The sequence below is a fragment of the Drosophila miranda genome, chromosome 2 (assembly GCF_003369915.1).
Source record: "Drosophila miranda strain MSH22 chromosome 2, D.miranda_PacBio2.1, whole genome shotgun sequence".
NCBI lineage: Eukaryota > Metazoa > Arthropoda > Insecta > Diptera > Drosophilidae > Drosophila > Drosophila miranda.
Genome location: NC_046675.1, coordinates 24,472,900 through 24,497,753, shown reverse-complemented (window position 1 = coordinate 24,497,753; position 24,854 = coordinate 24,472,900). Strand labels below are relative to the sequence as shown.

Below are 24,854 nucleotides of genomic sequence, written 5' to 3'. Positions count from 1 at the left end.
CTGTGTGTGTTTAAATTACATTTAAATGCTAGATTGCAAAATAATTCTAAATAAGAGTAGACAATATACGATTACGACTTAGGTTTTTTGCAAGCAAAAAAATACATGTGCATTTTTTAGAAAAACATAAAAACTTATTGTGGAATTTCTTTTACTTTTTGTGCGTTGCGGTGCGTAACGTAACGGTAACCGAACAATGAAGCTACCATCAAAGCGCCTATCGTTATCGCCCCAATATCCATATCTTCGTACTGTTATCATACTGTTTATTTATCGGCAAGCCATGTCCAGGCCTTGCTCTTTTCTAATATGCTTTCTGTGTCTCGAACTACATTAAGTTTTAATTGAAATAGCGCCAATTCTTGTTGTATATATTACTATGTATAATTACGAATCGATCAAAATTGATGTCAGCTTCTACTTTCACTTCCTTCCTCGTCGTCTCTTTACAATTGCAATAAAAGTTGCGTATAAAAAATTTATGCTACCATTTGTTTTTCGTTTTTTGTAAGACTTAAGTTTCTTTCTTTTTTTATAATATATATTTACGTTATTAATTGCAATCTTTGCTTTCGTCTTAAATGCGTTTTTTGCGAATATGTAAGGTCGGGTATGTCTCGTGTTTCCAATAAAGCCCATCTATCTCTCTTCCAGGGGCCCATCCATCCATCGAATACTTTCTTTTCCCTTCCGTTCGTTGCCTTGCCTAATTAATACTCATCATATTTAAGCTAAACTAAGAAAATCAAGTAAATTTTCGTTAAATCGGTTAAGCTCTTTCAAAATCATGAATGGTATTACGTTTTGTATAAAATTGTATCTATGAACCGATCTGCAGCAGCAGCAGTCGCAGTCGATTGGCTACTAATATCAGAATAGCAAGTAAAAGAATAATCCCTACTAAGAATCCTACACACACACACAATTTGTATGGGCATATGTACGTATATGTACGTGTATGTATAACAAGTAAGGAAAGCTAACCCAAAGATCCTCAAATGTACTCTTTCCATTCGTTGAGAGGGACTAGCTGGAGAGGGGCATAAGTTTTCGGATAAATCTAGAGTTTCCGGAAAGAGCTTCCTCAAGTAAATTAAACTAAGCACAAAACGGATGCCAAACAGAAGTACATATTTAGGCTAAGGTGTGCCGCTGACGATTACTTTCTTCAATTACTCTTTTGGCATTGCTCGTAATTTCCCGCTGGGATTAGGTTTAGTGTATGGATACCACATCTATGGATGTATGCATATATACTCTCTTTAAGGATATTCTTTGTTAATATTTTGTTCTTTTTATAACTTTGACACACACATTACTGATATCAAAACAGCTTCTCCATCTTCCGAATTACAATTCCTGGTCTATCATCGTATTATTCAGTTTGGAACTACATTAACCTTTGCTTGTGCGTATGGCAAATTTGATCGAGAAGAGGAACGGTGATATCTAATTTAAACTGTTTTGTCGTTAGTCTTATGTTTGTACTAATTAAAATGGAATATCGAACAAGTTTTACAATCAATCGAACATTGTGCGGATATCAGCTAATACGTATAGTACATATGCTTCTTTGTTAGTTCTCTAATCTCTGTAATGCTATCTGATATCTGTGTTTTCGTTACGCGAAAGACATAAATTGTATTGATAATTTTGTTGTGTTGTTGTTTGCTTCTAGTTAGTTTTTTTCGCTTTGCTGCTGCTAGCTCTAGTCCTAATGGCACTTGTTACACTCTTTTCTCCACTTGCTATGTCTCAAGCTTTACTCCATTCTTTTTCCTTTTTTTGTTTTTTTCTTTTTTTGGTAATTTACAACAAGTATTGCAAGGGGTTTACTGTGTGTGTTTGCGCGTATATGTGTGGGAGGGTTTTGTTTTAACTTAGAGACTACGACGAATTTTATGTAGAATTGCATAATGCAGATTTGATAAAATCGCTTAAATCACAATTATGTATATATACGGGTATATCAAGATTAATCCAACTTATGTCCAAAACAGTTAATAATACAATATCTATATCATATGTGTGTGTTTGTGGTCACATACATTTTTACAATGTACGAAATAAGCTAATTTTTTTGCCGTAGGACAATCTAATCTAAGCGATAACTCCTCCCGCTCCATCCGCCGTTCTGCATGAGAGAGCGATAACGAAGACTCCAGTGCGCGGGCACGGCGATGGTTTGCTCTCGGCTGTCACACGTGCTGCTGATGCTACAAGAGAGAGAGAGAGAGAGAAAAGAGATATTATTAATATTTGTGGGGCTGCCAACTTGTTAAAGAAAACAGTACAGTCAACAATTGGGGCATAATTAACATTTCGACCTCTAATAATTGCCATCACCCTGAACATACCCTCGTGTGGTATGCACATATGTATATCGTGTACACAATAGCACACCAAACCACGTAAAGTGTATTAATCATACAACTTGTTCTTGTTATCAGCGAGAGACCTGCGTTATCAGTTCTTAACAGTGGAACAGCTGATTAGGTGTACTGGGGGAAAAAGGCAAAGTTGGTTAAAAATAGACTGCTTCACTCAGGGGAGGAGACCATTTGCCATTGGGGTTCGGTTACAGGTCAGGTGCGACTGCATAATATAATTAATAATGCATTATCATTGACACTTTATGGCACCCCATCCCCTCAATAGCCCCAAGCCACATACTCTCTTGGGCTATCTGCATAATCTTTTGGTATCATTCAACCAAGTTTTGTATTTCAGTTTTTTTTTATATATGTATATGTATATGTACGTAGTGCGCTGCATATAAATCGGATAGATAGGAGAAACAGACAGAGGAAGGGAGAGAGAACTGTGTTATGCCATGGGAGAGCAATGGGGAGTCAATTATCAGCGCAATAATTGTTTATATTTATCAGCATGTGAAGCGCAACAGCAAGCAACAGCGCACCAGCTCAAAAAGTCACGCTTAAATTTCAATGAAACAACGTCTGACAATATCTGACTGGGGCCTGTGGCATTGTTCCAACAGTTTTCCACACAATTTTCCATCGACAAATCAAAAACAAAACAAAAAAGAAAGGCAAAAAGAGGGGGACCGAAGCTTTGGATACTCTCACAAAAAAATACTCTCTTTCAATGGGAGCTAAATTATATAGTATTCCGATACTTAAAAGTTAGATGCTTATATGCAAGTAGTCATAAGAAGGGAAAAAGAGATTTTGATGCTGATCGGAAATTCTTGCATCAAGTAGTATAGCATAGCAATATATAATTCTCGTACTTGCACCCTCTATCCACTCTCTTAAAAGTTAACTGATTGTTGGGTTTGAATGCAAATGAGAGCATGCTCCAGATTCGATTGGGGCGGCCAAAAGAAGTTCCATCCCCACCTCAACGGCCTGTGTCATGTGGAGTGCATGTGTGGAGTCCATGTGGATCATGTACCTACAAAATGCATACCACAAAACATAGCATCCAATGAGTCGCACAATAAAGAAATGTGCATCGTAACTGTAATTGTGAATGCAACGAATGCATGCGAGAGCGCTCTGACAGGGTGTGTGTGTGTGTGTGTGCATGAGTTTGGATGAGTATGCCGCTGCCAGACATTGGAAACTCTGACAAAATACTCGTTTGTAATGTCGCTGAAAATCATTACATTAAAACACACAAGTTTTGCATTGTTTTATTGCGTGATACAGAGTGGAGTGGGAAGTGGGGGATATTACACACACCCCCGTCTGGCAATAAAGGAAAAAAAGAGCCCTCTGAGTCCGTACGCGTTGCGAAGCCCCGAAAAAATAATGAATGAATCATCTGAAATTCCGCACACTAGCTACACCAAAAACAACAAACAATGTGGTTCAATAAACGAAGCACACAGACACGCATACACTGGAGGAAAGACAGAAACCTTTGCGCAAGGTGAAAAATTATCGTTTAGAGGCGCCATTCGAAATCGAACTAAATGTGAATGGGGTTTAGTCATTTCTGGTCTGGTTGTGTTTTCGGGGCGTTTTTCTTGGTCAAAATACAAGACGTTTTGGCACTGCGGAAGGGGATTCAGAGACAAATCTATTCATGCTAGAGCGGCTCTGCCTTTCGCTTACTCATACACACACACATTTAGCACGCGTGGAATTGTACTTTAACCCCGGCATCATGCAGCGGGGCGGGATCCAGGCGGCGCAACTACCAGGAACAGCAGCCGCCGACGCTCCTATAGAACTGCAATATTTGCAATATTCTTATCCCTTCTTTCGGTTTTATTTTCTTGGCATTCAAAAAAACGCAATATCCGCATCTAAAGTGAGCAAGAAGTAGACAGATAATCGGCTACTGTGTGCTCTCCCTCCCACCCCATTTGAGTGAGGCAAAACGGAAAGCAAAAGTAAACTAAACAAATAAAGAGCCTAGAGGAGATCCGGTAGAAAAAGAAGAGGAGGCACGCAGACAAGCGAGGCAAGACCTCTGGCGAGGGGAAAATAACTCTGGATAGGAGAGGGAAGAACACTGTCTAAAGTGGGAGTGGGAGAGAGTATAAATAGCGCAGTAAAGTCGCGACGGTCGCTGTCTTCCCCCCTCTGACAGCTACTGCTGCACAAGCAATTAAATTGAATAAGTGGGAGGGTGAGAGCCGAAGACATGGAGAAAGACAGAATGCCGGGACGGAGACGGAGCAACCGCCATCAGAATCAGACTCTCATTCTTTGTGCAGCTCACACGCACACGCATGGACGACTCTACTTCGACTTGCTCGCTCCCTTCCTCTCTCCCAGCTATCTCTCATATTCTCTTCTACGATCGCCTTTGTTCTTATCATATATTGAAATGCCACGAAAAATTGTCCTAAGAATTTGACAAATTCGCGTTGATTTCCAGCCAGGGGGCTTTACAATAGCATTTATAGAATGGTGTGATAAGCAAAAGAAAGATAACTTTCTGCTGAAAGTCCGGAAGAGTGTGGGTGTTTTTTCTGTCCGTCTGCTGCATATGTGTGTGAATTAAAGTTTTTTTTTTATTATTATTATGTATGAATATTATTTTGGCCAGACAAAGCGATATTCCAAACAGGAAATGCGAACGAGCGTGTTAAATTGCGTACTTTGCGTTGTTTGTTGTTGCTGCTGCTGCTGCCACTGCTCTTCTTTCTTTGATTGTATTGTTTGTCATTTTTCAATGGGATTTTTCTTGCTTTTTCAGCAACAAACCAAACTTCATACGTAATACTGTAGGCAAACGAAAAGAGATGACACTACAAATGTGTGTACACGTAAACTAACGGGTCATGCTCGCTCTGCTCTCCGGGCTGATGTGAATGCAAGAGAGTATGCAACAGAGTGGGAGGGAGATGGCTGTTAGGCTATGAAAAAAAGGGAGAACTTCAGTGGTCGACCCTTTAGTTGCTCTGTAGGTGATTCATCTTTTTTATTTTCCTCACAAAGACATCTGAGGGCTGATCCATTCCCCCTTTATTATTTAAAACTGAATTCTGTAAATCTGAGCCACTTTTCTGCAAAGAAATAGCGCCTGTCCACTCCTTCTCTTTGTTACAAACGCCAAATACCCTCTGCAAAGTGTCCAAACAACATTCAGACCTCGTGCACACACTGTTCAACCTTGATCGAAGGTAATCTCCAGATACTGATTAAACCTATAAAAATAGCAAACTGCCGCTCTTTGGGGCCGCTCTGCCTGGGCTCTTTTTGACAACTTTCGAACAACGCACTTAAAACTAACTCGGCAGCAACCAATAAACCCAAATGGAATGTTTCCTCATTTGTGGTATTGCGAAAAAAGGTTTCCATTGAAATGGAGATGGGTTCGTTCGCGCATGAATAATCCGAAAAACTAGGGTAACATGTGTGTGAATCCAAGCTACCTGGGAAAAGGGGATTGGGATTGGAATTGGGACTTACCTGTTTTCAACGGGGGAGTTCATCCAGTCCTAGGTGCTGCTGCAGTTCCTGTTTTTGCTATTTTACGGGGTTTCTACAAAGACTATAATCAGCATTCTATTCCAGTTCCAGTTTCTTCGACACAAAATCAAATTTACATTGAAAACTCATTATACACAGGGGGCTGGGCTGGTCAGGGGGCGCTCTGGGTATCGGGATCGGGCTTTTGTAGTGGTGGTCTCGATCACGCATAGAGCAGCCTCGCCGCCCGATGATTGCACATTAACTATACGTTGCGACGGAGGACCTTTTTGGCTGCCTTAATGTTGGGCACCAGGGCCTTGACCTCGCTACAGTCGTTGAGGAAGGGATGGCTCAGCAGCTCATCGGCGGTGGCCCGTCGATCGACCTCCACCTGGAGACAGCGATCAAGGAAGTCCTGCAGATTGGGGCTCAGCTTGTCCCAGCTTTTGACATCGGGCCGTCCGTTGGCAGCGATCAGGTAGAGGGCTCGCAGCGGCGTCTCGTATAGGTAGGGCGGCTGGCCCTCGATCATCTCGATGGCCATAATGCCAATAGACCAGATGTCCACCTTCTTGCCGTACTTCTTTCGCGTGACCACCTCGGGCGCCATCCAGTAGGGGGTGCCCACCATCGTCTGGCGCTTCTCGTCGCCCTCGATATTGGCACAGAACCCGAAGTCTGTCACTTTGACGCACCCGTCCATACCGAGCAGCACGTTGTCCGACTTGATGTCGCGGTGGATGATGCCCTTCGCATGAAGGAAGCTAATGGCATAGAGCACCTCGCGGCAGACGCAGGCGATCTGGCGTTCCTTCATCACAGTCTCGGTGACGACGTCGGTGAGTGGGCCGCCGTCCATGTACTCCATGACTACCCACAGCTGGTCCTCGGGCTCCAGCAGATAGGCATCTAGGAAGTTCACCAGGTTCTTGTGATTAAAATCCTTAAGCACCCGGATTTCGGTGAGTATGAGATCCTTCGAGGACTGGTTCTTCATGTCGATCGTCTTGACGGCCACCTGGGACTCGTTTGTCAGATCGCCGGCAATGAACACGATGCCGGAGGCCCCCTTGCCCACCTCCTGGGTGGTCTTGTAGCGCTCCCGTGGATCCTCGGGATTGCAGATGGCTCGAAGTTCATCGTAGATCTCGGCATCGGTCTTCTGGGCCCGCTTCTCCTTGGACCGGCGCAGTATCGTCTCGTCGGGATTGTCCTCGGAGGCGTCGACATGCTGGCCCGGCGCCGCCGGCTTGATGATGATGGTGTCTGTGTTGATCTTGTGGTCGTCATCCTCCCGCCGCAGGTCGGAGGAGCGCGAGAACTTCTGGGTGACTCGGGGCTTTGGCTTGATCTGTGGCTTGGGCGGCATCGTGTGCGTGGACTTTTTGGGCGGCACTGGCGGAGGCTCCTGTAGGCTGTTGGACATGGCTGGCGCGGCCCTCAGCGTTTCGCGGTGCTCCAGATTCGATTTGAGCTCCTTGAACATCTCATCGAGGGGCCTGTGGCCGTCCAATGGACCATGGGACTGCTGGCTGCTGTCGTTGATGCTGCTGCTGTTGCTGTTCCCCGCGGAGGAGCCGCAGCCGCTGCTGGTCTCCGTTTCGGTGGCCGTGGAGCTACCATCGTCATCCGACTTCTCCGGATCCTGGGACTTGTGTTTGTTCTTGTAGTTGACATAGTTCTCAATCTCCTTTGACTCCTCATGAATGACATCCTCGGTGATGAAGGGCTTGAACACCTCGGTTTCCTTCTTTTTGATCGAGTAGTTGTAGTACTTGACGGCATGGTAGGCGGCATCGGGATTCTTGTCCTGCTCGTCCCGGGTGATCTGTGAGTTCATGAGCCGCACCCAGGGCGCGGGCAGACCCTCCAGATCGCCCGTTTCCTGGTTGCGGGAGACATGGAAGTGCCGCTGGAAATTTGTGGGTGCACCGATCTCGGAGATCTGCTCCTTTTTCTTGAACCACTTGGCGAAACTCATGTTCGTGATGTTTTTCTGTTTGGGTTTCTGTGCTGTCGGTTTTTCACTCTCTTTCGTTTCTCGTTCTTCCTTTGTCTCCGGCGGAGACTTTGGAATTTTCTTCCAAACGCGATTAGTTACGCTCTCAGCTTGGGAAATTTAACTGTTTTGTTGCCGTAGGTAGTCAAGCAGCTCAGCTACTATCGGTCTCTCACTCGCTCCCCCACACTCTGGCCCAGCCGTGAGTCATAAAAACAGGCACACGCACGCACACTACACTCGTTCTGTTCTGCTCGCGTGTGAATGTAGCGTAGGTGTGTATGTGTGAGTGAGAGCTTCTTATCTCTAACTGTAGTTGTAGTTGCAGTTGTTGTTTTTGTTTCTGCAGACACACACAAAAAACGCAGCAAATTTTCACTTTTTATTGCCCGGCCACTTTCTTAATTATTACGATATTGCAGCCTTAATTCATACAGTAATCACAATTTTCAATTACAATACACAAACACGGACACGGACGCGGACACGAACACGAACACGCACACACATCCACATCAAGGGGAGTCGGACACAAAAGGAGTGGCCGTCGTTCTTTCAGTGTTTGTTCTTGTAAATTGGCAGTGCCGAGGAATCCTTTTGCTATATTCAACCATTCGTGTAGGCCATGGTTAAGCAGAACAAATACAAGGCGGCAGGCACTTAATTTTATTATTTTTAGAGTAAAGCTCTGCTTTATAATTAAAAAACTTCTTTTAATTGAAAAATACTGAAAATACGCTGCAATCGGCCTGGAGCTGCCGTGTCCTTTTGCTATTTCTGCTTCTTGCCTCTGCTTGTTTCTTTACACACAAACTCACACACGCCAACGCACATATTATGTTAATAATATTAAGTTTTCCTTTCGACGACGCGCCGCAGTTCTTTACTTTCCAGCTCTTCAAATTTTTACATTTTGCCCAATTTAATACAAGTTTTATTTATCGATCAAATATATCGTCAGACCCTCAGAAACATACCGATACATACCGTCTCATTTTAAAAATATACCGTAAACATACTGACGAATTCAAGTTCCATTTTACATATTCCTCGTTTTTTATATTCCGTGGATTATTATTAGCTAAATGTAACATTTTGCTATGCGCACATAATTTTATCCGATTAATGAATCAATTTTCTAATTGACGAGTTTTTTTAAACTCTTGCTTTTATTGCATTTTGACTGAAACAAGGCTTAAACAAAATAGTTCAACAAAAAAAAACACTCCCAATGTTGCTGGTATTTGCTGACATGATGCACGCATGGGCCTTTGTATACCCTATTTTGTTAATTTTATATGAAGATAAAACGAAATTTATAAAGACCTTTTCTCAAATTGATCTGTTTTAGACATATTCATGTATATTATTAGTGTTCAGGCCAGCAGCAAATAATTGACGAGCACTGTGCCAGCTCCGTGCGCTCCGGTCCCAACTCGCTCTCGCGCGCTCGGAGGGGCGCTCGGGAGATTTACGATCCGCGATCCACCCGGCGTTACGTTTTCACCCCCGCTTTAAACGGCCGATCTACCGCGCGACCCCGCCAAACAATAAACACACCTACATATACATATATACCACGACACACAACGGCTTTTCATTTCTTGCGACGGCCACTAGGAGGTTTCACTGGATCGTCAACTTCGTCGTTGGAGAATTGAGCAGCGATCCGCCCCACTACAACCAATTACTATCTTGTATATATTTATCTCGATCCTGATTCCTACGGAGCCTGAGATGACAAATATTTCCTCAATTCTATCATATCCTCTTCCCCAGGGTATGAAAATTAGTGTTGCCGGTAATCATTGTTGTCAACCGGTTATTCACCAATAAATACTCGTTTTTGATCTTCCGTCGAATATTCCCAGCTATATAGAACATTTAGCAATGCCCACATAATTTTATACGATTGATGAATCAATTTTATACTTGATTGATTTAATTTAAATAATTGCTTTTATTGGATTTCTATATAATGTTGAAAGAAATTTAATAGATTGATGAAATTTATAAAATATACCATTATATACCGATATACCGCCGGCTCAATTTTGAACTAAAAATACCGAAAAGTATTTAAAATACCGAAAGCGGTCGTCCTGTTTCCAGCTCTTGAAATATTTAGATTTTGCCCAATTTATTACACATTTTCAACATAATGGGAGAAAAAAGACGGTTTGGAACATATTGTAGTTTAATCTTACACATTATCCAATTGATGATTCAATTTTGTACAAGATTGGCTAATTTTAAATGCTTCCTGAATGTCAAGGATAGAGTGAGGAAGGCAACGACAGCACTCTATACTTGCAAAAAAGCTATCGGCCTAAAGTGGGGCATGAACCCAAGCATAGTTCGATGGATATACCTGGCAATAGTCAGACCTATAATACTCTACGGAGTTACTGTCTGGTGGCCTGCCCTAACAAAAAGGACAATCACCAATCAGCTGGGCAAGGTTCAGCGAACAGCCGCCCTCTGCATCAGTGGAGCTCTTCGAACTACACCAAATGATGCGCTAAACGCCATGTTATGCCTTCAGAGCCTTGACTTTGCAGGAAAGGAGCGGGCAAAAAAGGCAGCAATACGTCTTAGGGACTCTGAACAATGGGTACCCCAGAACATAGGTCACTCATCTATACTAAATAAAAACAACATGGTCCCAGCAAGAACGGACTATCAAGTTCCAATGGAGCACACGGAGACTCCATTCAGCATAATCATCCCTCATAGAGACGATTGGCTCGAGGGACTCCCCGGCCCAGACGGGGCCATAAGCATCTTCACGGATGGCTCAAAACTGGACGGCAGGGTTGGAGGAGGAATCTACTCTGAACAACTTAACATAAGGCAATCTTTCAGGCTTCCGGATCACTGTAGTGTCTTCCAAGCGGAAGTTACAGCAAGCAGGGAGGCTCTGTACTGCCTTCACACGGTTACCACCACGGCAACCAGTCTAAACATCTACAGCGACAGCCAAGCTGCGATCAGATCACTTAACGCGATCTCATCGAACTCGGCTACTGTGGCGAAGTGCCGCAGATCTCTTCACGAGATGGCTCAGCAATTTGCTATCAGCCTTATATGGGTCCCGGGCCACCGGGATATCGAGGGCAACTGCATAGCGAACGAGCTGGCCAGATCTGGCACTACAACCCCCCTTCTCCAAGATAAGGAGGATATTTGTATGCCTATGGCCACCTGCAAGGTCATCATAAAGGAGCAGTACACGCGACTGATAGACAAGTGGCAAATAGGGCCACGTTGTCGCACAGCTCGGCAAACATGGCCGACCATAGATAAGAAGCGCACCTCAGAGCTCTGAAAACTAGGCAGGGAAAGGTGCAGCGCAGTCATACGTTCCCTCACATGACACTGGCTAGTAGGCACCCACGCAAACAGGCTGGGTGCCCCATACAATGATTTCTGCCGCAGCTGCAGAGACGAGGACGAGGAGGAAACAGTGGAACACCTGTTCTGTTCCTGTCCAGCTCTCAGCAGAAGGAGGCTGCATCACTTGGGCTCTGCCTTTCTGAACGACATCTCGGAGATGTCCACGCTATGTCCCAGAAAGATCGTCAACTTTATAAGGGTATCTGGATGGGACAACTGTTGACATGAAGTCTCATCTACAGGGAGGGAATGATCCCAAGCGGTATCACAACGGGCCGAAACCGGCCTAAGTGTGCTGGGCTCCGAGCGAGCTTGGCGGCCGTCTCTACCTAACCTAACCTAATGCTTCCTTTATTCCTTTTAAGCAAAAAGGTCGATGCATAAAATTTAAATGTTAACGTTATTGTTACAATTTGTATACCTTATTTTATTATATACAAAATTTCGTTGAGATGACAAACTTTCCCTAATTCTACAATATCCTTTTCTCTTAGGGTATGCAGAATGTTCTTCTTTTAAATATTAGCGTCGATAGAGTTAGTAAGAAAATTTGTTTTCGTGCCATTTATATTCGCGAATATAATAATTAGCATTATAAAATAGATAAAAGAGATTAAGAGATGGGTGTTTTGTTGAATTTGAATCGTTTGATGATTTCAATGCATAATTGTTCGGTGTTTTTTATTCATGTTATTATTAAAGATGGCCATAAGTTTTTTTAACCGCAAAGGATTTTGTACGAAAAGTATGTATATATTTATAATGTGATATACATAAATATATAATAAATTACGTATTTGTCACCACGAAACGGATATCGGTACCATCGACTGAATACGAGTGGTGCGCGCCAAAGAGATATGATTTGAAAGTGAATGATTGACACAGATATAAAGGCAATCCATTGGAATAAATAGTTACACTTCATCTCTGATAAGAGATGCAGTGGGAATGAGAGAAATCGATCTACTGGGAACGCAGAAATTTATACCAGTTTATGATGCCAGTTCACACAACAAAAACGTCCAAGCACAATTACTGCGACAGATCCCAGAACTTTTCGGCTTTACTGTACTTTTAGTGGCCAGACAGGTACCAATACTAGTTTTGTGCTATCTCAGTCCTCCATACTAGATTAAAACAGAAGTGTAGTGCAGTACAACCATAATATATACAAATTTATTTCATTGCCCTAAAAATGCAATGAAGGTACAAAAAAAAAAAGCCTGTCAAATATTTTGAAATATATGTATATTTTCGGACTGTTTTTCCGCCAGAACTTGTAACTCAAAATAAATGTCAAACAAAAAAGACTTTAGATCATCTGTTCGATGGACTTTAGACCAATAGATTCGATACCTATCGGTAACGTTTATCAGGAGGAACAACTTATCGGTAACGATCAAAAAGGCGATCAAAATTATGATAAACTCTATTTAAATTTTAAAAGTGCTCCAGGATTACTCGTCGTAAATGTCCTCCGCGGTGGCCGGAACAAATCGTACGGGTCGTATCATCATGCGGGCCGTCTTCAAGGTATAATTACCGCTCCGCCAGTCTGCCCAGATGAAACCCGAACTGCCCGATCCTGTGTAGATCCCATTGAGGTTGCACTCCTGGCAACGATCGAACCACCAGCCGCTGCCAAAGCGCACCGCACAGGGGATACTCTCGCGCGGGCTTTGGTCATTCCTGCGGTCGCAAGTGCTGAAATCCATCTTGTTGTGGTACTCCAGGGCATCGGGCATGGAACCCTGGTAGCCATCGATAACCAACTGGTAGTTGTAGCTCTCACTGTCCAGCCGGAACACCGCGTACTCGCCCCAATCTCGCGTCCCCTCCTGATCTTCCAGCTCGATGCGCAGCATGTGATCGTCGCGATAGACAATCTTGTGTATGAATTCGTTGCCAAACCAGAAGTCCCTCTCCAAACTGCCGAACCCTGTGCGATACTCGTCCCAGGTGCGATTAAAGTTCTCCTGCGTTTGGTAGGGTCCGCGACTCTGTATCACCGTCCAGGCGGGGCCATCCAAAGTGAAAGCGCAATAGCGCTCATTGAAATCCCGGCCGACTTCGTTCAGTTCTGGCACTAGAAATCGATAGATGCCATCGCGTCGTGTCAAGTCCTCGAGCTCGTAGCAGTCGGCCTTGGCGGGTTGCATTGGATCTGGAGTGGATTGATTGTCAGGTGAGTTCGAAGGATTCCCTTTATTATCAAATTCTCGCTTACCCAATTTAGGTAGTTCCTTTTGTTTGGGTTCCACCTCTTCTACCTCTACCTCTACCAACTGTACCTCTGTTTTGTTGACCCCTAAAGTCTCATTTGAAGCAGGTCCCAGACTTCCCGGTGCACTGATTTTTTCTTCTATTCTGCTGAGAATATCTGCGGCCCTCTCTTCACTCTCTGCCAGTCGCTGAAGCAGTTGAGTCACACGCTTTGATAGCTCCACAAGGGGATCGGAATCCCCTCTTCTTGGGGCATGCACATCGGCATCGCTGAGAAACACAACCTTGCTCAGGACATGCCGGAGAGTAAACTCGAGATTCGTCAGCTTCAGCTGCTGTTTGTTCAGCAACTGTCTGATGCTGGGCTCCGATCTGGCAGTCGTCAGCATTAGGGATCCACTATGGAAAGTAGAGCTGAGTGCCAGCAGGAATAGCAATGATATCTGGTTTAGGGAGTTTGGACGTTAGACGCTTCTCTTTTTTCGGCGATTAGCTCTTCTCTTACCATCATCTCGTGGCGTTGTTCGATCATCAACTGAACTCAACTGATGGATTGGTAGAATGAAACACATGGTGACAATAATTACCACATCTGTTATCCCCCCTTCCACCCACTAGGCATATATCCCCATAAAGTAAAGCATGCAAATTTAAGAACACAATCTCTGGCTCGTAATTTACGAATATAGAGTTCTGTATTTCTGCTATCCTTAGTAAATCTTTCACAATTTTTTCTTTGCTTTCTTCAAGTATTTAACGAGAGAAAAAATAATTAGAATAAACATTTATACGGCGCATATTATCCGTTTTCGTGTTGTTTTTTGTTTTTGTTATGTTTAATATCTACTAACGTTTAAGGTAGAAATGAAAACGACTAAGCGACTAAATACATTACATATACATATACGTGCTGCACTCCACTGCACCCCTCACACTTCTCCTCTCCTCACCTCGCTTACTTCGATTCTTCTCTGCCAGAATTCCTTTTTTACATAACGTTTTCTCTTAACAAATAAAAAGTGAAAGCAAGCCTTTTGAATGCCCGCTTAAGGAGAAGGTTGTTGGTTGTCGATTGGTTGTTGTGCACGTGCGCGCGATTACATTTCTTATCATCTGCTTTATAAATCTGCTCTAACGGCATCTATATCTATATATATATATATATATGTGTACATATATATAGATATTTGTGTGTGTGTTTTTGTTGTTATATTATATATTTATAAGTGTATTTGTTTATATGTAGATTAGCTTAAATCCTTTATTCTTGAACGCACTTTGGCTTGTAGCCCAAGTGGTGGGTGGCTGCTGGTGCGCTCCAAAAAACCGAACGCACTCACCACCACACATACACAAGACAGTGTTGCATTTGGAGAGTGCCAGAGTGGTGGGTGTGTTCGATTCTTCATCGCCGAAAAAAAAATCGCATTCGCAACGTACCTCTATTATTATCGATTACATTATAGTTTACAGTTTGTTTTTTTCTTGTTTTTCGTTTCTTTAGAATTAATCCGCTTATTCGCTATAATTTTGTTGCTTTTTATTTACATGTGTATTCTCTCTATTTACGAGTTTTGTTTTGTTTCGTTTTCTTCTCTTCCATCATCTCGGCGCATATTTTGTGTGAGTGTGTGTGTTGTGTCGTGTGTGTCGTAGAACTAAATAACTTAGAAGACTGTTTAAGAGTACGCCTTGCTATGCTGTCGGTCATCAGCCCAGCGGGGACGACAACAAACTCGGCAAAACCAACAAAAAACATATTTTAAAACAAGTTAAAATACTCGATCGCACCATGTCATCTCATCTGTGGGTGTGGGTGTGGGTGTGGATTGTGTGTGTGTTCTGTTTAAAATTGATAAAATATCTTCTTCTGCTTTTAAATATGGAGAATGAAAAGTTATTTGCTTTGGATTTTGGGTTGGCTTTTTTAGAGACGCTTGCGCGATCCATCGCTGCGGGTCTTCCATTCCGGATCATTGGGGTCATCGTCGCCAAACGGATCATCGGCCATGTCCTCCTCTAGGGCCTCCGGATCATCCAAATAAGAATCGATCGCAGAGTTGTGGAGATCGTCAGAGCCATGAAGCATTTCGTCATCATCGAGCGGTGCCAAATGATGCTTGGGATAGTCCTCTTCCAGCTCCTCCCACAGCATATCCTCCGGCTCTGGATCGTAGTCCACGCCATCGTCCATTTCCTCCTCCACCTCCTCCTCAATGCCGCCACCGCCATTGATCTTTGCCTTGCCCGCTCTGGATGCTGACGCCGCCTTCCCAGCAGCATCCGCCGTTGGATGGCCATTTTGCTGAACATTGACTAGCTTGCTCTTCAACTTGCTGCTGCTGCGTCGTTTGCTCTTCCCAGCACCCGTTGATCCCCCATCGCCATTGGAGGATGTGGACTTGCTCTTGGTGCGCTTCACCTCCGGCTTCAGCACCTCATATTTGGGCGGGGCATAGCGCTCGGCCAGCATCTTTTGGTAGACCTCCTCGGACAGGGGAAAAATCAGCGGCTCGAAGGGTGATGGCTCCACAAAAGTCTGATTGGAAAATATAACTTGTAAAGCTTGTTCCTCCCTACCTCGCTCTGATCTCTTCTACTTACATCTTTTATGTCCGGCGTGGCACTACGGCGTTCCGCCTGATCCTTAAGCTTGCTGGACGTGGTTCTGCGGCGTAACTGCGGTTGTGACGTCGCGCCCAACATCTCGCCGTTCTCGTTGAAACCCTCAAGTGGATGGGCCAACGGCGAGGGTATGCTCTCGTTATCGCCCGCTCCCGCACCACCAGCCAGATGTGGAGCTGGCGAGGCCGAATCCGGCGTATTGGCGCCGCTCGATTCGGCGCGACTGTCTATCCGGCGATTGGCTCGGGGTCGCGTGCTCCACGGAAACTTGAGATACGTCTCGAAGCGTTGCCGCTCCTCGATCAGGGCAAGCTGATGTCGCACAATGTACGCCTCGTCGGAGGTGTCCTCATCTTCCTCGTCCTCCTCCGGATCCAGTTGTACGATAGGCGCTATTGCTTGGCCGGCATTCGTCTTGGGTTTGTCGCCCTCTCCGGCCTTGGCCAGCTGTAGTTTGGGCCGCTTGGCCATTGGCTCCACCACGGCGATGCGGACGCCTTCAATCAAATGGGGTTTGCTTTTAGCTTCGCCCTTTATCGCAGCAGAAGCAGCAGCATCAACGGAAGCGGAAGCGGAAGGAGTAGCGGCAACGGCAACGGCAGCTTCTTTTGTTGTAGTTGCTGTTGCCTTTTCGATTTTCCCATTGGGCCTATGCTTCTTTCTTTTGAGACCCTTTTTCTTAGCCCTGGAAGCCTTTTTTCTGCTGGCTGCTGATGGGAGGATGTCCTTCGTATCGCTGGCTGTGGACTGGATGTCCTTTTGATCGCTGGCTGTGGACTGGATGTCCTTTTGATCGCTGGCTTTTGACTGAATGTCCATTTGGTCGCTGGCTGGTGAAGGGATAACTTTTTTCTCAGCATCTGAGGACTGGATATCTTTTTTATCAGCGGCTGATGATGACTGGGCATCGTTCTCCAAGCCGACAGCTGACAGGATATCATTCTTATCATTAGCCTCCGCCTGCACAGCCAGCCCCTGGACGACAGCCTCCTTCGCGCTCTCCAGCTCCTTTGGGGGAATATCCTTCTTCTCACTAGCCTCTGCCTGCAGGAGAGCATCCTTCTCCTTCTTGCCATTACCATTCACCAGTCCATTGTTGTTATTATTGTTTATTTTTTGCTTTGTCTTCTGCTGTAACTTCTTCAAGCCATTCACCTTTAAAGGTTGCACAGGCACCAGCACTGGCTGTGGCTGTGGTTGTGGCTGCGGCTTTTGCTCATTTAACGCTGCTGCTGCCGCTGGCACAATGCCATTGCCACCGGCTTTGATCTGTGGTGGTGGTGGTGGTGCTGGTGTTGTTGGTGTTGCTGCTAGTGGTGCTGTTGCTGCTGAATCATCAGATGATGATGCTGCTGGTTGTACTGGTGTGTTCTTATCAGTCTCGCTGTCGACAACGCGCCATCTACAAAAACCAACAAGAGTACAGATGATATGAGAATGATTGCACAGCAAAAGAGTGATAAAAGGGGGGGACATACTTGGGTGTGGGTATCTCTTTGTAGGGCAGTATCTCCACTTTCGTTTGGGCCGCAATACTATAGGGTATAACAATATTATCAATATCATAAACGGGACGATGACGACGCTCTGTTGTTCTGAAAGTTTTAAGTTTTAGTTGGTAGATCCTTTGGTCTGGAAGCTGCCCATTTTCCCTACCTCTCCGAACGTTGATTTTGCGTGGGCGAGGCATGACGACTACGATTACCGCTTCTCACATCTCCACCTGCACCTCCTCCGCTTTGATCGCTATACCCATTCATATGGCTGTTATTTAGTGTGTTGGAATTGCTGTTGCTGCTGTTTCTGTTGTTTTTGGATATGCGTCGCCGCTTAGCGTCGCTGTTCGAGATCTGAGATGCTGAGGAGGGACTGTGGAGGCGCTGTCGTTGGCGTTGGCGAGAGTCGGGCCACGGCAATCTGGAGCCGTTCACTCCAGTTGGTGGCTGATGCGCCTGCTGCTGATGCTGCTGTTTCTTCCTGCTCGCAGCTGCTGCATCCCCATAGGGTGCGGAGAGAAACGAAGGGCATAATAAACAATTTGATGATGTTGTATTGATTGGTGATTGGTGATTGGAGGAAGGATCGGTATCGGTTTTCGGTTCGGTTCGGTTCAGTTTTTTGTTTTTTTTTTTGTTTTTTTTTTTGTTTTTTATGTTGATATCGATTTTGGTTTGGATGGAAAGAAACAGAAGAAGAGATGCAAAAGATTGTTGTTGTTGTATGTTAATAACAAATATCGAATGTTTGTCATGTTTACAATAATTTACTGTTGGCCACAAGTGGCGTTGTAGAAGGCGTAGAAGAAGTAGAAGTTGCTGTACCGTTTCCGCTGTCCCCTAGACCCGTCGCTGCCGTGCCGGCTGCCGCTGCATCTTTAGTTGAGTTTGAATTATTATTATTGTTGTTGCGCTCTTTGCGTCGTATGTAGCGACGCTTGATCAGATCGCCGGGACGACGAGCAGCACTATTGCTGGCAGCAATGGCCTCGCGTTCCGCCTTATAGACACCTTTGACAACGGTCTTGGCCAGGGTGCGCGACATACGTTGCTGCCAGTCCGATTGCCGGCAAATGGCCTCAAAATGCACAGATTGTGTGACATCTAGGGGATGGGGGGGGGGAAGACGATCGATTATTGAATATTTGTATGGATTTCTGGATTGTGTATCCCTTACCCGTGACAAAGCTGAGCACTGGATGATAGCCCGGATCGAGGAGCGCCACTCGATTTGGCGGCATCATCATTTCGGCCGATTCGCGCGGCGCTGTCGGATCTGATCGGCCCGTGCACAGGGCACACGGTATCTGTGGCCACTGGCAGCCGCATTTGATGTTGCTGGGGCGTGCGGCCTTCTTGGAAATCGCGTGAATGCCCGTGGTTTGGAACAGACTGCGTTTCCGAAACTTGGACAGCATCAGAGGTCGGGCGCGGCAGCATTGATATTCGCTGGATGGCTCCTCCTTGTAGCCATTCGCCGGCTGCTGCACCTGCAGCTGCTCCAGCTCCACGGCGCCCTTTGAGTGATTCAAATCCATATACAGATCACGATACTGGCGTTTCCTGCCCTCCAACTCGGCCATCTGTGAGCAGAGCCAGGACCAGCGCAGTGCAATACTGGCTCGATCTTTGGAGTATGTCCACACGGCTCGACGGGCGCTGAAATACATCCAGCAGATACAAATTACTATCAAATCTACTATCTACAGCCAATACCGAATCAAAGTAGTCTTTTTCATTTGGTTTTTTAAAGAAAGTTATGTGTCCTATTGATTTGTGTTTTATTTTCGGGTATTTTTGAATATTTCGAAATTCTGTTCGTTCCACAAACGTAGCGGGAGGACAGGAAATACAGGAATGTAGGTGCGTGGGTGAGTCTTCGAAACATAGGGAAACGTAGAGACATTGAAGTGCGAGGCTTAGGGACTCTTGGGGACTTGATCCAAATCTAATATGTAATCTTTTAGACCTGGTCAAGTTGTCTGTTCTTGTTTCGGTTTATCTTTTCCCCTTCAAATGACTGGTCTTACGATCCTGATCGTGCCAAAGGAATGTTCGAATGGTTGTCTACAAATCTACTTAAAACTCTTAATCGCTGCCAGAAATGATAGAATTTGATGCTTTAAGCATTCAAGTAATGTCATAAAAGTCATTAAGTTCTCTGCTAGAAAACAAAAAAAGTCTGACACAAACAAAATTGAAACCCTCATAATTTAAACTATTTTTAAAGTGTGAATATCTCCCACAGCGAATATGGAAGGAAAGGAGGAATTACTTACATCGTCAGCGGCTTCTGATGGGTGTTGTTGTAGATGACCATCTCGTCGGCAGACTCGCCGCCAGAGCTGGACTCTGTTGCATCCGAATCGAGGGCGTTCTGTATCTCCCGCATCTCATTGTGCAGCAGCCCAGAGACGTGGGTCAGCTCGTTGGTTATATGTGTGTCAAAGCAGGGTATAATCTCATGCAAACCGGGCACTTTCTGTTCGATGGCCGCGGCAGACGATGCTGCTGTTGAAGTGGCGGCTGCTGATGTATCCAGCAGGTTCTTGCCACGACGTACCTTGGCAGGCACTGCTGCAGTGCTGCCGGCACTTTTGTACCATGTCGAGGATGGGGCCAAGGTGGCGGAACTAACGCTGGGCGTATGACAGATCTGCTGGTGCCGTGCAGCCGTTTCGATGCTACGAAGGAGGCTGCCCATCTGGGTGGCTGGCACGGGATGCTTCTTTTGGTCTTCCCAAAAGTCGGGCTTCGGTCGCCCGGAGACGATCGACAGCACGGTGGTCTCCTGCTCGCTGAGCGTATCACTTCTCACAGGATTCGGGGTCTTGTGGGAGGTGCGTGCCGCCCATTCCATAATCCCAGCCACCTCCTCGCTGGTGTGGCTGCACATATAGCGAGCCTGGAACTTCCGCATACGCCGGAACAGATGGTCGATCTTTCGCGTAAGAATTTGTTGCTGCTGCTCTATTGATTTTTGACCCTCCGCCATGGATTCTGCTGGTAGGACATGAGGGGTGCTGCTGCTGCCGATGGTGCCGCCAATGGGATTCGGATACGGTGGAGTTTCGGATGGGTGAGGGGCCGAAGCTGTCGCTGACGGCTGCTCCTCCCACACCTCGTTGAAGAAATTGAAATCACACATGTCCGGATTAATGTCCGAATTGATGACGTGATTGCCCTCAAACGTTTTGAGCGCCTTGAGGACCTCCTCGATGTCGGTGTCCTCCAGAACCTCGCCGCCTGCTGCATCTTTGAGAAAATTTGTGGAGCTGGAAGTACTTTGAGGCGTCAACTGTGATGCATTCAATGCTGACGCAGCTGTGGATTGCCTCTGGCCCGGCAGCGGCGAGGCCAGGGTAGCGGGCAATGACTCGGATCTTGGATCCTGTTGCACCTGTTGCCGGCTGGGCGTTGTGGGAGTTGTTGGAACCACCATTTCCACCACATCCACCACATCGACCATATTCACATCCACTTGCTCTTGCTCCTGCACCGGCTCTTGCTCCTTCACTGCAGGCAAAATGGCACTAGCATTGCCATCCAACTGGCTGAGGCGCTCTGTGAAAATCGAGCAGATGGAGTAGAAGAGAGTATGAATGGAAAGTGCTCTCTCTCGTCTTTCCGTTCTCTAACTTACCCTCTATATCATCCGTTTCGATCTTTGGCAACTCCTCTAATGGCGCCGACGTCGTCGTGTTCGCTGGTTGCTCCAATTCCATCGGCTCAAGCAGATCGATTTGTGGCTCACCCGTTGTGGATTCCCCTACGACTACTACCTCTGCTTCAACTTCTGCTACAACTACAGTTTCTGCCACAGCGGATGGTGCTGCTGGCTCCTTGCTGAGACTCACTTCGGGTAGGGTCTTGCGCAGACAGATCTCAGCCGAGATCGTCTCCTCAAAGTTGCTGGTCAGACCTGCCAGCAGCTGTGCCGTGGAATTGTCCTTCCTTGGACTACGACCACTATTGTTGTTGTTGTTGTTGTTGCTCTCGATGGTAGGCGTTACAGAAGGCACGTCAGTGCTTTGGGAATCGCTTTGTGGGAGAGCAGGCGATTGGCTTTCAAGGAGCCCCGTAGCACTGGTTGATGCCCCAGCGGCGTCAACGATGGGTGGTACGCCTCCTCCTGTTGCTGCTTCTGCTTCGGCTTCGGCTTCTGCGACCCCCGATCCAGTGGTCGTTGTTGTTGTTGTGTGTGGGGTAGGAGCTGTGCTTAGGCCCATTGGATCATTATTTTGTTGCTTGTTGCTGCTGTTGTTGCCGGCGCTTAATTTACGCTTGTTGCTGATTCTGCTCGATGGAACGCGTTGCGGGATGACTACAGCCGCAGCTTTGGCAGCTGTGGCTGCTGCTGTGGCGGCCGCCTCCTTGGAGGAACGCGTCACACGCGTTGTGGCCGTTGCCGGCGTTGCTGTCGCTGGTTTCTTCACCACCACCGAAGGCGATGCTGCGCTGGTTAGCTTCTCCTTTGTACTTAATGGCTCGGCTGTGAGCGCTGGTGCCATAGTAGTTTCGATGCCGTTGGCCAGTTCTGTTTCTCCTGCTCCTGCTGCTTTTGCTGGTGATGGTGATGCATTCGCATCGGTTCCACAGGTCCCGAGTGGAGCTCCAATGGTAGCCAAGGGGCTCGCACGCCGATTCCTGATTCGCTTTTCCCTTTCAATTTTCTACCGGATCTTCCGTTGAAGGTACGTTCCGATTCGACGACAACTCGCTTTTGGACGCAATACAAATATTATTTTATCCAAAATGATTTTGAAAATTAAATATTTTTATGGAAAATGCTAAGCACACTTTTCGTTCTCTCCGCTTGGCAGCTCACAAATACATGCCCAACAAATCACATACACACCGAATACACACATGCATATGAACTGACAGAGCATACTGCGTTAACTGTAATGTCATATCAATCCCACTCTTTTACTCTTTTAAACCAAAAGCCGCTTGCATTTGTTTGATATATACCAAATATTTTTATTATCTCAATCCAGCTCTTATGGGAATAAAATAAAAAGTGTCTTTTCCGGCGTGTTATGTACAAAATACTCACACCACTCTAGGGCCACACACACATACGGATAGTGAGAGAACAAATACTCGAAGAAAGAGAGAGATAGAGAGAGAGACTGAGCGCGCGAGCGTGCGGACACAGCAGGCCTGGCAGAATGCGCGCTATTGCTGCTATTGCTCATTCACAATGATGCGCAATAAAAAAAAAGACTGTATAGAAGACAGACGAACACACATCTTTGCATACTGACGGAATCGTTTTGCTCCCTAGATGAAAATCACAATTTTCCTTCAACTTTACATCATGCTTGAGAAACGTATTAGCAGATGCATTCTGTTTCTGCGCATGGTGCTGGGCGATGCTGTTCGGCTTCCATGTTTTTATATAATTTCTTTTATTGAATTTTTTTTGATCCACAATTAGTGGGCAAACAGCACCTCGCGCCTTTACAACACACACACACATACGAAGACTCAAAAATATGCATGCACACGCAAACAAATACAAAGAGTGTTCGCGCTTATGTGTGTGGGTGCGGGTCTAGCAATGTTCCACTATTTTCGGTTATTTACACAATCGCATTTTTTATACATCTCACAATCACGAAATGCCCTACAAATGCTTAATTAGTTGTAATCTTTTTCATTTGTTGCTGTTTGGGACGATTAGAATCGAGCGGAAAAAAAAGGTAGTAGAAAAACGTTTTCAGCGCGAAAGTATTGTCGAAGTACTCACACAGGCACACAGACACATTCACCAATGGAAGCAGAAGCACGCAAGAATTTGTAAATTGCTTAAAATTTATGTAGTATTTTTGGTTGTACGCACAATCTAACCGTTTTGCAAGATGTACACTCAATTGTTAATTTTTTTCGTCTTACACAATGGCGTGGACTTCGTCTCAATGTTCTCACTTCGCACAATTTTTTCCTCATTTATTTTTTTTCATCGCTGGCTGATACGCTTTTTGCCAAACGACGTGTATCGAAGCTGTACTCGTTTATGCCCTGGCAGAGCAAAGTACGCATGCCAAACAACCGGTTGTCCCGCTCACACCTATGCCGCGGCAATTGAAAATGCGTACGAGTAGTTTCGTGCGTGCGAGCGAGATGTCGTTTGAATTAAATACCTATCGGTACTTTTTGGCATGTGGCAACGCTAACTATTTAACTACTTTAAACGCAACCCTGTGGCGGTGTCTCTCGATTTGTATTTGGTTTGTTTTGTTACAATAATATTTGTTATTTTTTTTCAGACGCCGATTTGAACTGAATGACTGAAATTGCTGCTTTGTGCTGAAGCACTTCTGGGCGACGAGAGAGGCCGTTATATGCTGTACATTTTGAAATTGTGTCTACTGGATGGAGGATAGGAGAGGTGGTCGATGCAACCACAACACATATGTATATAGTTTAAGGAACTCTAAATAAACCGAATATAAATTAAGTGTTTAGCTTGAAAAGTGTTCTGCGATCTAGCGCTTGATGGAAAAGCCACTGAAAGTATATTCGGGAATTTCCTTGGCCGCCGTAAATGTTGCCTTTTCGATACTGGACGAGGGACTCCCTTTGGTCTCTAGCCAATGTTTCCTGAAAACAATTGGTGTCGGGACACTATAGTTAGCATCAGACAGATAATACTAATCCAAAAACCTGCATTACATTTCGTTCAGCTGGGGAAGGGGTGCCTCCAATTGTCCCTTAACAGTGCCCTCTCTGGTGTTCATGCACCAACCTCTTACGCCCAGGCTGTTTGCCTGGCGCTCCGTGTGCTAGATTAGGTGATAGTGACCCCGCTGATCAGTCAATCGGCCAGTTAAGCCATTCATCACTTACCTTGCGGAAGAAAACACCTGAAATGGCAAGAGAAACTAATTAGATCATGGCCAGGCGGATATCTGGTGAAACCAGGTCGCCAGAAATACCTTGTACGCGTCCAAACACCTCAAAATTGCAAGCAAACAGCGGTTTGGCGCTTGCAGATGCTGCCATGGTTGTTTCGTTCGAATATATTTGGATTTGGGATAAGCAAATGCTGACTTGAAATGTCAGCAGCGACAAAAATATATAACTTACTACGAAAGAATTATAGTGCGATGCCATAGTGACCGGCGGTGGCAGCTCTATCAATTTTAACCCTTCGGGGGGCAGCAGTTCTCTATTCACTCTGACGTATGCCTACGGAGATAATTGATCAGA

General features: G+C 45.4%; 4 protein-coding genes and 1 long non-coding RNA gene across 12 annotated transcripts; 1 reads left to right on the top strand and 4 right to left on the bottom strand.

Annotated features, from left to right (window-relative positions):
- Nucleotides 1-553: 553 nt before the first annotated feature.
- On the bottom strand, nt 554-8,827 carry LOC108155098 (serine/threonine-protein kinase PAK 2). Of its 2 annotated transcripts, XM_033389774.1 has the most exons (3): nt 6,029-8,827; nt 5,892-5,964; nt 554-2,216 (listed from the first exon to the last, which is right to left on the bottom strand). In XM_033389774.1, the coding sequence occupies exon 1, from the start codon at nt 7,873-7,875 to the stop codon at nt 6,157-6,159; it is 1,719 nt and encodes a 572-aa protein (XP_033245665.1). In that variant the 5' UTR covers nt 7,876-8,827; the 3' UTR covers nt 554-2,216; nt 5,892-5,964; nt 6,029-6,156. The 2 variants fall into 2 exon arrangements, with proteins under 2 accessions (XP_033245665.1, XP_017141215.1); XM_017285726.2 differs by having other exon boundaries at nt 5,892-8,827.
- A 3,910-nt stretch (nt 8,828-12,737) lies between these two features.
- Nucleotides 12,738-14,110, bottom strand: LOC108155283 (techylectin-5A). Its single transcript, XM_017285999.2, has 3 exons — nt 14,021-14,110; nt 13,520-13,958; nt 12,738-13,456 (listed from the first exon to the last, which is right to left on the bottom strand). Exons 1-3 carry the CDS (start codon nt 14,045-14,047, stop codon nt 12,750-12,752), a joined length of 1,173 nt encoding a protein of 390 aa, XP_017141488.1. The 5' UTR covers nt 14,048-14,110; the 3' UTR covers nt 12,738-12,749.
- On the top strand, nt 13,388-24,102 carry LOC108155286. Its single transcript, XR_001775040.1, has 2 exons — nt 13,388-13,477; nt 23,912-24,102. It is a non-coding gene; the product is annotated as an uncharacterized LOC108155286 (long non-coding RNA).
- On the bottom strand, nt 14,759-23,675 carry LOC108155281 (mucin-5AC). 7 transcript variants are annotated; one of them, XM_017285990.2, is made up of 9 exons: nt 23,485-23,663; nt 21,280-22,356; nt 19,916-21,200; nt 18,814-19,295; nt 18,408-18,740; nt 17,797-18,130; nt 17,619-17,735; nt 16,120-17,542; nt 14,759-16,054 (listed from the first exon to the last, which is right to left on the bottom strand). In XM_017285990.2, the coding sequence occupies exons 2-9, from the start codon at nt 22,145-22,147 to the stop codon at nt 15,443-15,445; spliced, it is 5,454 nt and encodes a 1,817-aa protein (XP_017141479.1). In that variant the 5' UTR covers nt 22,148-22,356; nt 23,485-23,663; the 3' UTR covers nt 14,759-15,442. The 7 variants fall into 7 exon arrangements, with proteins under 7 accessions (XP_017141479.1, XP_017141482.1, XP_017141483.1 ...); XM_017285993.2 differs by having other exon boundaries at nt 17,797-18,127; XM_017285994.2 differs by having other exon boundaries at nt 18,462-18,740.
- LOC108155285 (acylphosphatase-2) lies at nt 23,845-24,781 on the bottom strand. Its single transcript, XM_017286002.2, has 4 exons — nt 24,581-24,781; nt 24,492-24,508; nt 24,318-24,427; nt 23,845-24,245 (listed from the first exon to the last, which is right to left on the bottom strand). The coding sequence occupies exons 1-4, from the start codon at nt 24,756-24,758 to the stop codon at nt 24,131-24,133; spliced, it is 420 nt and encodes a 139-aa protein (XP_017141491.1). The 5' UTR covers nt 24,759-24,781; the 3' UTR covers nt 23,845-24,130.
- Nucleotides 24,782-24,854: the final 73 nt, after the last annotated feature.